Raw genomic sequence first — 13,369 nt, 5'->3', positions numbered from 1 at the left:
GGACGCGCGGCCCGTTCTCACTGTCCTTGGCGGGGGTCCCCGCCCGAGTCACCTGTCGAGGGAGGGCGCGGTGTGCCCGCCCCCCCCAGTGTCTGGACAGCCCGCTCGCTCTGCGCTCCCTCTTCTACTTTCTTGCCCTGCGCCCTGATTTGTAAGTGGTATTTTTAGGGGGGTGGGGTGGGGGCGGAGAGAAGGGCGGGGAAGGGGCCCGGCGGGGAGGGGCGCCGGAGCGCTGTCGCCGAGTGTCACGCCGCCCTCTCCTCCGCTCACCGGGGTGTGGGGGCGCCTCGCAGCGCGCGGCAGAGGGCCGGGCGCGTGGGGACGCGGGGACGCGGGAGCGCGGCTTCCCTGCCAGCTGCGCCGCGCCCGGAGCGCACCGGCCGCCTGAGCTCGGCGCGGAGCCCGGAGCCCGGAGCCCGGAGCCGGCCCCCCCGCCCCCCGCCTGCTGTGCGCTGGGCGGCAGCCCGGCTCCCGGGGAGCGCGCCCCGCGATGGATCCTTCGCACAAAGACGCCGAGACGGCGGCGGCGGCGGCGGCGGCGGCGGCGGACCCCCGGGGGGCGTCCTCGTCTAGCGGGGTGGTCGTGCAGGTCCGCGAGAAGAAGGGCCCCCTGCGCGCTGCCATCCCCTACATGCCCTTCCCGGTGGCCGTCATCTGCCTCTTCCTCAACACTTTCGTGCCGGGTTTAGGTAAGACACGGCGGCCGCGACCCCCGCGCCCCGGGCCCGCCGCGGGAGGGCAGGCGGGCAGGGCCGGGAGCGGTCCTCGGGTGGCGCCTGCGGCTGCAAGTGCGCCGGCCGCGCTCCCAGCGCCCCCTGGCCGACGGCTACGGCGCGTGGAGCAGGCGCCCCCCAGCGCGCAGGGCTCCCCCACCCGCCTTTCACCTTCCCCCACCTGTGAACGCGGTTGTCCGGCCCCAAGAGCCGGAAACTTTGCGGGGGAATGTTGGAGCCCCTGGGCGCCTGTCAGGACCGCTCCCCTCCAGGTGTCCCCCCAAATCCCGCCCCTTCTCTCCGCCGCGCACCCCTTTCTCCAAGGGGCCCCGGACCGGACCGGAGCGCTGCGGCCACCGAGTCCCGGGAGCCCGAGAAGTCCGCGGAGCTGGGGAGCAGGGGGACGAGCCGGGCTTAGGAGACACTGCAGCCCCGCCTGCGTTCGCGGGGTGCAGACGGGTGGGGGGCGCGCTCTTTAGCCAGGGACTCCTTCGCCTCCTTTCAGAGAGCCCGCCTTTCCACCAGCACCCCGCGGGGCGCCAAGGGGATGGGGGGTGATTAGTTTGGATACCTGTGGGTTTTATTTTTTAAATTAAAAAAAAATTTTGATATTTAGAGAGACAGGAAGGGAGGGAGAGAGAAACATCCACGTGAGAGTAACATCGTGAGAGCGTAACATCTTCTGGCTGCCTCCTGGGGATCGAGGCCGCAACCCCGGCCTGTGCCGGGCCGGGAATCAACCCGCAACCTTCTGGTGCGCGGGAGGACACCCAACCAACGGAGCCCCTACGGCCAGGGCGGGTGCCTGTGGGTCTGGGCCGCACCTGGACAGAGGTCACTCGAAATTCAGTCCCCTCCCTTCAGTCCCTTTGAAAGTGGAGAGCGCGCCCACGCAATTTCGCGTTGGAGTCTGGCTGCCTGGAGGGACCCTGATGGCACCCCTGTTCCAAATTTTAAAACAAGGGCCCATCACAGAGATAGGCATGCCGAAGGGTGCGTAAGGGAGGGGGCATAAGTTTCCCTGACCCTCTTTGATCCCCAGCCTCAAATCTCTGCAGGCCCTCCCCCCACTCCCAGGTTGCCTGCTTGGCTCTGGCTGTTCTTCTTGCTAAGAGGTGCCCCTTCTCCAATTCTGTGCGGACAGAGAGGGGGGCACCTTTGTGCCCTCTTCAGGAGCCAGCCTGCCCCTGTGGGCCAGCTAGTTGCCAGCGTCTGGCTCCAAGTTCCCAAGAACCGAGGTCAGCCAGAAGTGGTTTTCTGTTGGACTCTGGCCTTTCTCACGGCCTTGCTCTTAGCCAGCTTAGCTCGGGCCTGGCTGGGAGAGGGTCACACCCACCCACGCAGGACATGTCCCCTTTCCCTTGCTTGTCTTTATGTCTGCGGGGATGCGGTGGCCAGAGCAGCACATCTGCCTGAGCAGGCTAGGTGGCCTCCAGCAGCCTAAGATCGGCCTTGTCCCTGGCTGGCACCTTGTGCATTCAGACGCCAGGAGGAGGCTAGCTGATGTTCATTTAGCTGTGTCAGAAATTCCACCTGCTGGAGTATAAACACACTGTCTGTCCCTCTCTCTGGGATGTGAAGATCACCAGCAGGACCGCATCCCAATTCCACTTTTTTTTCTTTTCTTTTTAAAGTGGTGAAATAAATGCCACCCTATGGTCTTTTGAGGAAACAAACAAATTGGTGCCAGGTGGGAGAGGCTGTGCCAAGTCCCTGCTGAGCGAGGGAGCCACCCCCGGGGAGGCAGCAGCCCACCTGTGCATCTGTGCCTGCCCTCCCGGGTCTCATCTCACTAGGTACCTCTGCTGCAGGCCCCTGTCCTCCGCCCCCCACCCCCTTAGGGACCCAGTTTCCCCCTCTACACGCTTTCCTTTGTTAGATCAGAATCCTGTGGGATTTTTGTGAGAAACCTCTCCGAGAAGCCAGGAGAAAATAAGGAAAGCACAAAAGTAATAAAACAGGTGGGTCATGGGTGTACAGACTTCTGAATTTTCAGTGATTGAATCCAGGCGGTTTTCATTTTGTCCCTGTAGAGTTGCCTGGGTGCACAGGCCCCTGCTCCTTTCTGCACGGAAGGGGTCCTGATCCTGGGCAGATCTGTGAACCAGGGGTGCCTGTCTCTCGGGGTTGCTGGGAGAATGGAATGAGATTATGCAGAGCTCAGGGGTCTGGCGCATAGGGAGTGCTCTGGAGATGGTGGGTCCCTCTTGCTCTTTGTCCTTCTGTGGAGCTGACACTGGTTCCATCTCTAGGGGTGTGTGTGGGGGGGTGCCTTTCTGGACCTTTCTTCTGAGTATTTGTTGATTTCTCTGCTCCCCTTGACCTGTAGTGGAGTCCTGTACGACGAATCAGCTCAGGCAAAATTTGCAGGCGGTCCCTCCACCTCCGGACTCCTACCCCTGCCCTCCACATCTCTAGGTCCTCTAGGCTTAGCGGAAGCTCCTGTGAAAACTGAATATTCCTGTCTGGCTCTGCTCTTTGAGGAAATGCAGCCAATTTAAATCCATTCACTCATTCATTCCACAAACACAGAGCATCCACCGCAGGCCAGGCACTGGGGATGTGACAGTAAATAAATCAGCCAGGATGTCCTTGATTATTGAGAGCAATTGATGCAAACTTTGTTTAAGCTTGATAAATGCCACGATGGCAGCAGGAACAGTGTTTTGGCCACAATTAATTTTTCCTGGATTGGGGGCTAGAGAAAGCCTCCCAGAGGGAGTAGTATTAGGTTAGACCCTGCAGAAAAAACCCATCACATGGCCCCAAGCTCCTTCCATCCTCACGTCACTCTTACTGTCTGGAAACTGGGCAGACCATTGGCCCAAAGATCTTTTTTTTCTGGAAGCTTCCTTCCCTACAAGTCCTCTCCTCATTTGCAAATTGGACAAGAGTGCAAGTGTTGGGATGGATGAAGGCATGTAGGTGTCGCAGGCCCATGGAAGACCTGCCACGGAGAAGCCCAGTCTTTACAATTCCCTGGTGACTTCTCGATCCAAGCAACAGTGCTGTCGGGATGACACTCAGGCCAGGAAGAGGGATGTTTCCTCTTCTGGGGAGAGGATGGGAAGCAGAAATGATTTATGATCTCTCCGATTCCTCACTGGAACAAAAAAACCAAATTTTAAAAATGGATGGATGACGGTGCCCTGACCGGGTGGTTCAGTTGGTTGGAGTGTCGCCCCGTACGCTAAAGGATTGCAGGTTCGATTCCCATTACCAGGGCACATACCTAGGTTTAGGGTTCAACCCTAGTTGGGATGGGTATGGGAGACGACCGATCGTTGTTTCTCACATTGATGTTTCTCTCTCTCTCTCCCTCCCTTCGTCTCTAAAAATCAGTGGAAACATACCCTCGGGTGATGATTAAAAATAAAGATGATGGTAAGAGAGTCACCTAGTTCTATTCAGTGACACTCTACCGATAAAGACCACTGCCTGTATCTTCATAGTCCAACAAGTAGGACGTTTATAAGGATATAAACAATTACTCATACACGTAAGCAAAGTTCATTGTGACGCCCCCAAATAGCCAGAGAGTTTGTCTGTTGGTCAGGGGAAAAATTACACTTTCAGTTTTAAAAATTATATCTATCTTGATTGACTTGGTGAAATGAAAATACTGATAATTTCGATAGTGGGAGGGAAAGTGGGACAGTTGACCATACTGTCAGACTAATGTTGGCCATTAATCTCCTGTTGAATATTCATAAGCATTTAATCTATCCCCAATATACCGCCTACTCTTTGACACTCAACTGAGGTCTTGCTTCCCCTGTAGGAGAACCAGTGGCTGGTTCAGCTTCTTCTCTTTCTCTCCCCTCTAGGCCTAAGGCTCAAAATGATATTTATTATGTTCTACCTTGTGGCATCTTTTGTATTGTTGGCTTTCTGTTACTCTTTCAAGAGTTTATTCTTTGTCGATCTATATGTAAGTTCCTTGAGAGCAGCAACCATTTAAAATTTCTCCTTGACGTAGTATGTTATTTGTGAATACATATTAACTAGAATTATACTCCAGGAATAGGCATTAGAAATCATGTGGCCCCACAGCTTAATTTTACATAAGAAGTGAGGCAGGCCAGGATCTGGAAGTGTATATCCAGGTAAGGACCAAGGAAGTTTATATCCTATTTAACTTTTCAAAGGAAGTACTTTGAGGGTACATTTTAGTAAACAACAGTATAAATCAAGAAAGAAGATAAGAGATCCAGGAAATAATTCATCCAATTCAGGGCAGCCATGAAAGGCAGCCCCAGGATAAAATCATTTGCAGGCCTGGAGAGCAGTCAGTCTTCATTAGAGTAGGAGGACAGGAAGCTCCAGGAAAGTGGTCTCTGAGGGCGCTGGAGGAGGGGACATTTCACAGAGTAGAGAGTATTATTGTGATACTGTAAGAAATTAAAGTTGTGATAAAAAACAGAAAGTAAGTGAGAAAAACAGGAGGCAATTAGTAACTGCAGTTAAGCCAAAAAGTTATGCAAAAGCATTAGGATCCCCAAATGAAGGAACCTGCCCAGTGAGATCAGGGGGTGAGCAGGCTTCGAAAAGAATGAAAGGTTCCAAACAATGACTGGAAAATTTGGGAGATATTAGGGATCCGAAGAAGAAGGCATGTGCTTTTTCTACCAACAATATGAAAGAGAGGTAATCAGCAACTTCCGGAAGAACACAAACATTTTCATGAAAGGCATAGCTCTTATGTGAAGCAAATAAAAAAGTGGCCTGATTTTGAGCAAGTGGGGGAATGTGAGAAAGGTTCTTTTAAGTGCATAGGGCCTGTTATTGGACCAGTGGTGCACAATACAGCTCTTAGGTTCTCTTTGACTCTGCAGCCTAGAATATTTGCTTAGTCATAATGCTCTGAAGGCTGCTCAGTGGTTTTCAACTTCTAAAACCAAACACAGACAAAGCACTGAAGACTACTTAAAATAGCTATAAAGAAGGATATGAAGATTTTCCACCTTGACAATATAAAGCATATATATTTTTTATATATCTGTATTGATTTCAGAGAGAGGAAGGGAGAGGGAGAGGAAGAGATAGAAACATCAATAATGAGAGAGTCATTGATCGGCTGCCTCCTGCACGCCCCCGACTGGGGACTGAGCCCACAGCCCCGACATGTGCCCTGACCAGGAATCAAACCCTGATCTCCTGGATCCTAGGTCGATACTCAACCACTGAGCCACGCTGGCTGGGCCCACCTTGATAATATAAACTGAAGAGCACAACCCCTTAGAAGTTGGCAGACGAAGGAGTAGGGCAGTTGGAAGACAAGAGAAGGGCAATTGTGATAGATTGAATTATTGCTTCGAATTACTCACTGTCCTCCTGTAGCTTGCCACACCTCCTGGGGGAGGGGAGTACTTCCTTCCCAGCCCATTGATGTCAAGTTTGGGCATGTGACTTGCTTTGACGAATTGAGTGTAAGTGGGAGTGACATAGGCCGTGCCTGAGCAGACACTTTGCCTGAGCTGACACTTTAAGAGGCATTGTGAGCTTCTGTGATCGTTTTTCCCCCCTCTCTCATGAGCATGGAAGGTCTCAGATGGGGGCTGCTCTTCAACCTGGCTCCCAGAATAAAGAGGAAATCAGAAGCAGGGCCTGGCATGGCATGCGAATGATAAATATGCCTGAGTTGCTAAGGTTTTTTTGTTTTTGTTTATAGTATTGTTTTTATCCTAGCACACCCACCAGAGCTGAGTAACACGTAGAGGGTAGGTTAGGGGTGTGTGAATACCCTCCTCATAAAAAGTGGGAGATCAAGAGATGCTGTGTGTAATCGATAGACCAAGAAATAAAGGTTACCAAAGTAATCAATAGATGAACTGAAATAGTGATATGTTGGGGCTATGGGACAATAGCAGTGTGCTGGGACAATGTTGGGACAAGAGTAGAATAGAGTTGGGGGTAAGGTATTAGGCTACTTCTTATGTATCAGTATAGAAAGTCAATAACTGATGTCTAAAGTTGATAAAACACGAAATGGCAATATAAGCATACTTTGGAGATTAGAGAAACATCAGAAGAATTCCCACCCTCTCTGGCATCATCAGTTTTTCTTTGTCTAATAGCTCATCCCTGGAAGCTAAATACACACATGCTAAAATTCTCTCCCGTCTTTGAAAAATAGCCTCTCCTGATCCTACCTCCCCGCTCCGGCCACTGCTCCTTTCTCTTCTGCCCCTTACAGCTGGGTTCCCTGAAGTTGTCTGGATTTGTTGTCACCAACCCCTCTTCTCTCACTTCCCCTTGAACCCCCTCTAATCATATTTTGCCTCTATCACTCACCTACAGGATGGCCAGTCACCTCCAGGTTGCTGACTTCTCCAAGGTCAATCCTCTGCCTGGGTCTTCCTGGCCCTCTCAGTAGCACTGGGCACAATAGTCGCTTCTTTCTCCTGGAAATGCTGCCTTCATTTGGCATCTGGGACACCGCCCTCTCCTGGTTTTCCTTATACCTCCCGCTTCCTTTGCTCATCTCATCAACCTCCAAACTTGGGAGTCCCCAGGGCACTTGATCTCCTTTATCTCCCATCTTCTCTTTGATCTTGATCTCTTTTCAGCCTACACTCACTCCCTTGATGTTCATGCTCAGGCCCCTGGCTTTCAATTGCATCCTTAGGATGTCGACTCACAAATGCAGATCTCTAGCTCGGACCCCTCCCTCCAACTCCAGAGTGTTACATTCAACAGACTTCTCAGCATCTCCCCTTGGAATCCAAAAGACATCCTGGAGTTAACTTATCCAAAGCTAAACTCCTGATCCCCCCCCCCCCAATCTTATCTGTCCCCATCACAGCAAATGGCATCCTTTCTGAAACTCAGGCCCCAAACTGCTACTCATCCTGGACTTCTCTTTTCCTCACATCCCATGCCCAATCTATCAGGAAATACTCTTGGCTCTGCTTTCAAAATCGATTCAATATCTGACTACTTCTCAAGCCTCCATTTCTTCCTGAATGATTCCAATGGCCTCTTAAATGGTTTGCTTGCCTTTATTGACTCTTATAGTCTCTCCTCAACATGGCAGCCAGAGTGATCGTTTTAAAACACAAGCGAGTCAGATCATGTCACTTTTGAGCTGGAAACCCTCCAGTATCTCCCATGTCACTCAAGTAAAAGCTCAGGTCCTTATTATGACCAACAAGGCCCTAGGCCAGAACTTTCCAAAAGAAATGTAACACAAGCCACAGATGTAATCTAAATTTTCCAGCACCTATATTATAAAAAATAAAAAGGAACAGGTGAAATTAACATTAACAGTATACAGGGGTGGGCAAAAGTCAGCTTACAGTTGTAATACAATAATTAATAAATAATAATCCAAGAATAAACTGTTTTGCTTACTTACAACTGTATGGCTACTTTTGCTCACCCTGTATTTTACTTAACCCAGTATATCCAAAATATTACCATTCATTTTACACATGAGAGGCCTCCTCTGGCACTCAACACTCTAAAATTTCACCATCACTTACCCTGGCCTGAGGCCTTTCTGCCCACCATAGCATCCGCCTTGTACTGGATGGTTTATTACTACTTGAATTAAGTGACTGCACCCGTGTTTTATAAAGATCTGGTGAGGGCTGCAGAGACCACACGTGACCTATCCGTGACTGCATCAGATCCTGCCACCTGGACCACCTTCTCACTGCCCAGCCTTTTCCCCTGCTAATAACTTTACTGAGATATATTTACATATCACAGAAGTCACTTTTTCAAGGTATAGCAAGTTCCTTCCCCTGGCCTGTCTTCCAGTCTCACTATTTGCTCAGAAGCTTAAGGTGACAAGAACACCTTGAGGTGCTTTGGGGGAGGAGTGACTGGGAGCCTTCGTGTCGCTGTCTGAGTTCTGTGCAGGGGCCTTCGTCCCACATTGGTGCCGCAGATGGGCCAGACGCAAGCAGCCTGGAGGCTTCCGGAACAAACACTGTTTGGGAGGTTGTCATATTTTATTTTCTGTTTTGTTTTGAAAAGAAGCATTTCACCAAGAAGGAAAACTTTCTCAATGAAAACGGACTAGCACGGCGCCAGGAGCATAATGGGCGTTGCTGAGGTGGAGACAGATGGGCTCTGGCCCTGGTTGTGGGCGTTGCCTTGTTCTGAGAAGGGTCACCCTTAGGCCAAGCTGCAGAAGGGAGCGCCAAGAGAGGTTCAGATGGACGGGGGTCTTCCTGGGTCCCCGCTCAGTGCAGCAATGCTGTTATGTTGCTGTTTTATTTATTTATTTTATTATTTTTTTTTAATGTTGCTGTTTTAATAGACTTCTGTGTTAGCAGTTAAGCATATCTCTTCTCATGTGTCAGCTCTGACCATTCTTTTGCTCTGAAGTCTTCAATAGCTCCCCACTGTCCCTGGAGCCAATTTCATTTTCTACATTGGACCCACAAGGATTCAATGAACTTCACCTACGCTTTCCCCTCCTTTATTTATTTATCTTTAAAATATGTTTTTAGTGATTTTTAGAGAGAGAAAAGGGAGAGGGAGAAGGGAAAGAGAGAGAGACACACACTTCAATCGGCTGCCTCCTGCACGCCCCCTACTGGGGATTAAGCCCACATCCCAGGCATGTGCCCCGACTGGGAACTGAACCAGCAACCTCTTGCTGCATGGGTCGACACTCAACCATTGAGCCTCACTGGCCGGGCTTCCCTCTCTTTGTTTAGTCCAACTGGGCAACTGGCTTTTACTAGGTGCTGCCCATATGTTTCTGCTCCTGCCTGGAACTCCCCACCATCATCTCTAAATCCTACCCAGCCTTCAAGGCACATCTCCACTGCCCCTCCAAGCCTTTCTTGATCGCTCCCACGTGGTGAGCTCCCTGGGACTGTCAAGCCACTTAGGACACTCCTCTTGTTCTCCTTAAATTCTAGTCCTTAAATTCTGGTTCTTCTGTTTTTGTCTTAATCTTATCCTTGAACCATCTCCTTGAGGGGAGGGGCTATGCTTTCCTCCCCTTCTGCCTCCCCCAGCACCTAGCACCTTTCCAATAGGTATTGGTGGAAGTAGGCTATGCATGCATACTGACTTCTGGTGGTGGAGCCAAGGGCAGGTCCTCGTTCCTTTAACCTAGTGAGCCCTTATCCAAGGGACTTAGGCTTTTGTGTCCCTTCTCAGCATTCCTAGCTTAGAGGGAAGGGGCAGAGTTCTCAGGACTGCAGGCAGGGTCAGGGGTGTTGTACCACAGCACGTGTGTCTCTGAGGAGTCCTTGGTGTACTGGTCACTCAGGGGAGGGACATGGGCAGAGGCGGGATGTTGGCTGCCCCATCATAGAGACATAGGGCCTATTCTCTGGGGTATTTGTTGGGAACAGTCACAGTGTTACTGAGAAGAGTCAGGCCACCATCCATCTTTTTGAGTTGTAGAGCTAATGACAGATAAGTGGGAGGTGGAGAGAGATGGTGGTGATCAATCTTAGTAAACCACTTTAATAAAGATTGGTTTGGTCAACAGCCATCAAATTAAATCTAGGGGGAAATTTTGATGAGGAGCAGAATATTAGCATGATCTGAAAGGGTCTCTCTGCAGAATGCTTATAACTTGCAAGGAAAAAAGCCATCCAGTGAAGAAACCAGATAGCATCTTGACTGGGTGAAAAAAAACCCCACCTTACCTGGACCTTGAAAACATTGTGCCAGGTGAAAGAAGCCAGTCGTGAAAGACCACGTGTTGTACGATTCCACTGATATGAAATGTCCAGACTGGGCAGATCTGCAGAGACAGAAAGTAATTGTGGGGGGAGGACTAGGGCAATTGGGAGGACCTGGGGCAGGATTGTAATGGGTGTGGGGTTTTGGGGGAGTGATGAAAATGATCTAAACTTTATTATGGTCATAGTTACCTAACTGAATATACTGAAGCCACTGGATTATTAAATGGGTGAATGTTACAGTGTGTGCATTATATTTCAAGAAAACTGTTAAAAAATTAGCATCAATGAGGAGGGGCTGGCAGACCTTACATGCCTCCTGATGTGATGTCCTGAGAGGGACACACATCACTTCTGTAGTATTCAGGCTGGGGGTGTACAACCCGAATTGATTCATGAGGAAATATCAGAAAAGCCCACATTGAGGACATTCTACAAAATACCTAACCTGTATTCTTCAAACATATCATTGTCATGAAAGATTTAAAAAGACTAAAAACATGACAACTAAATGCAAAGCATGATCGTGTGCTGGAGGAAAAATGAATACCAATAAGGACATTATGGAGATAACTGAGAAAATTGGGAAATGGACTGTAGCTTAGGTAAAATATTATATCCGTATCACATTTCCTGAAGTTGAAATCCATACTATGACTGTGTAACAGAATACCTTTGTTCTTTGGAAACACACTGAAATATTAAGGAACAAAAGGCTATGATATATTTAGCCTATTCACAATGGTTCAGAAAAATAATAATACGAAGAAAGAAAGAGAGAGAAATAAAACAAATGTAAAGTGTTACAAACTGGCAATTTAGCTAAAGGGAGGACAGGAGTCCTCTGTATTATTCTTGAAATGTCTCTGTGAGTTTGAAAGTATTTTAAAATAAAAAGTTAAAAAATTATATGGTTAGCCCGGCCGGCGTGGCTCAGCGGTTGAGCATTGGCCTAGGATCCAGGTGATCCGGGTTCGATTCCCGGTCAGGGCACATGCCTGGGTTGCGGGCTCGATCCCCAGCAGGGGGCCTGCAGGAGGCAGCCGATCCATGACCCTCTCATCATTGATGTTTCTCTCTCTCTCCCTCTCCCTTCCTCTCTCTGAAGTCAATAAAAACATATTTTAAAAAAACTCTAAGAAAAAAAATCATACGGTTAAAAGCCAAACATGCTCATATAGTTCAGACACAGCAATTGCACCGAAATCCAAATTACTGTACCTGAAGTTTGTCACATTCACTTTCTTATCACCTACGGTCTATCTACCAGCTCTAGCTAACTCAGGGACCATCTGGAGCCACAGGAAGAAAGTCATGGTGCAGGGTGGCATTGGCTTGCAGGGCCCAGACCCTCAAAAGAGGCTTTCCCAGGGACCCTTAGTAGTACAGGCCCATTGTCACACCAAAGCTCATCGTAGCCATTTGGGAGTGTGAGTTGTCCCTGCTCCACCAGCACAGGCTTGATTATAACGAAAGTGAGTTTCCCAGGAGGCTGGGCCAGTGCCCACAACTAGGTTCCCTGCAGTGGCTGGTTGGAACTAAACGGGCTGCATTTGTAGCCATCCTTTGGGGCCGATCAGGAATTTAAATGCTTCAGCCAGAGCTGGACCAGATCCCGATGCAACAGAGCTATTTGGAGAATTCTTTTTATTCTTGGTTATCCCTCTTTTTGACATATCAGGATGGAGTCCAAGAAGCATTCATGGACCTCAAAGAAACCAACCTCAAACCAACAACCAATGACAGTGCCGTGCCAGGAGGGCATGGCAGAGCTGCCCCTTAGCCTTGGCTACCCTGAGGGGCCATGTGAGTTGAACACACAAGTGGAAACTTCCTGTGGCTTGGCTCAGAAGGGAAAAAGAAACATAATCATCTTAGGCCCAAATAATTGGAGTTCTAAGGCTCAAGGCAGAAAGGGGGGCATTGGAGGGTGAACCAAACCATGCAGGTTGGGCAGTGCCCGTGGCCAGACTCTGAGTCTGATACATCCTGAGAAGAGGGGTTTGGGAACTGACCTGGGCTAAAGGGAAGCGGAGAAAAACCATGGCTTTGGCGAGATACCTGATTGCTTGGGCCCACTCTTGGGCGGGACTGCTGTGCGTTTTATTTTCCCCACTAGCTTCTCACCTAAGCCCAATGCAGCTGATGTCGTAGGATGTTCTAGATCTCCCAGTGCAGGTTCCCCTGGAGAGTCGAGAGCTGGGCCTGCCCTGTGTCAGGATGCTTGGAGATTGACCAAAGCACCCCTTCAAGGCAGACCCAGGGGAGGGGTGGGTGAGCAGTGATGTCTCCCCAATGCTGTTTGCATCCCATCATTTCATATTGTGTGTGGGGTTCCCCACCCACCACCCCCAGACAACAGGGGATCGGCACCACAACCAATCATGAGGGGAAACACACATGATTCTCAACATAAGCCTGAAGACAATTCATATCAATTGGGGGTAATGGGCGCAATGATGGAAATAAGAGGCACTGAAATCAAGCGTCTCCTCTTTTGGGTTATCTGGTCTACCTACCAGTCTAGTCTTGAGTTCTAGTTTATCATGTGGGTTAGTCTTATCTCTTGGACTACATCTTTTTTGTGTCTTCCCTAATGTGTGGGCCAGTGCAGAGCACACAGCAGGATCCCAGCCCTACCTGCTGACTGATGATGAGCTGGGAAGAGGAGTGTGGCCTCTGCCGGGCTTCTCATTCCAGCTCTGTCGAAACAGCACCCTTGGCCCCATGGTTCTCCCTGTCCCCGTCCAGGCTCCACTTTGTACCCATCTGCAGCAAGGGTGGTTATTATTCTCACCTCCTTGTATGTGTGGAGATCGTAAAAGAAGTAAGGTTAAGGTTCTAGGTACCATGTGCCTGTAAGTCAGAAAGTGAGGGGAGACTCTGCTCCCAGCCACGCAGCCTGATCTGAAGTCTGAAAGAGTGAGTCTTGCCCTTGCAGACGTGGCAGGCGAGGAAGCTTTCACCCCCTGTGTCCCCTCCCTCCCCATCCATTCTCCA

The 13,369-nt window shown here is 49.8% G+C and overlaps 1 protein-coding gene across 2 annotated transcripts in view; it reads left to right on the top strand.

Moving 5' to 3' along the window:
* The first annotated feature begins 490 nt into the window (after positions 1-490).
* STUM (stum, mechanosensory transduction mediator homolog) overlaps positions 491-13,369 on the top strand; it is a 34,918-nt gene continuing 22,039 nt past the window's right edge. For both annotated transcript variants that reach the window (XM_087829010.1, XM_087829011.1), the window contains exon 1: positions 491-689. In XM_087829010.1, coding sequence (XP_087685136.1) covers positions 491-689 — 199 coding nt within the window. The remainder of the gene's footprint in view (positions 690-13,369) is intronic.

Source organism: Miniopterus natalensis, chromosome 21, assembly GCF_054644295.1.
Source record: "Miniopterus natalensis isolate mMinNat1 chromosome 21, mMinNat1.hap1, whole genome shotgun sequence".
NCBI lineage: Eukaryota > Metazoa > Chordata > Mammalia > Chiroptera > Miniopteridae > Miniopterus > Miniopterus natalensis.
The sequence above is the reverse complement of the archived record's forward strand: the minus strand, read 5'-3'. Positions and strand labels throughout refer to the sequence as shown.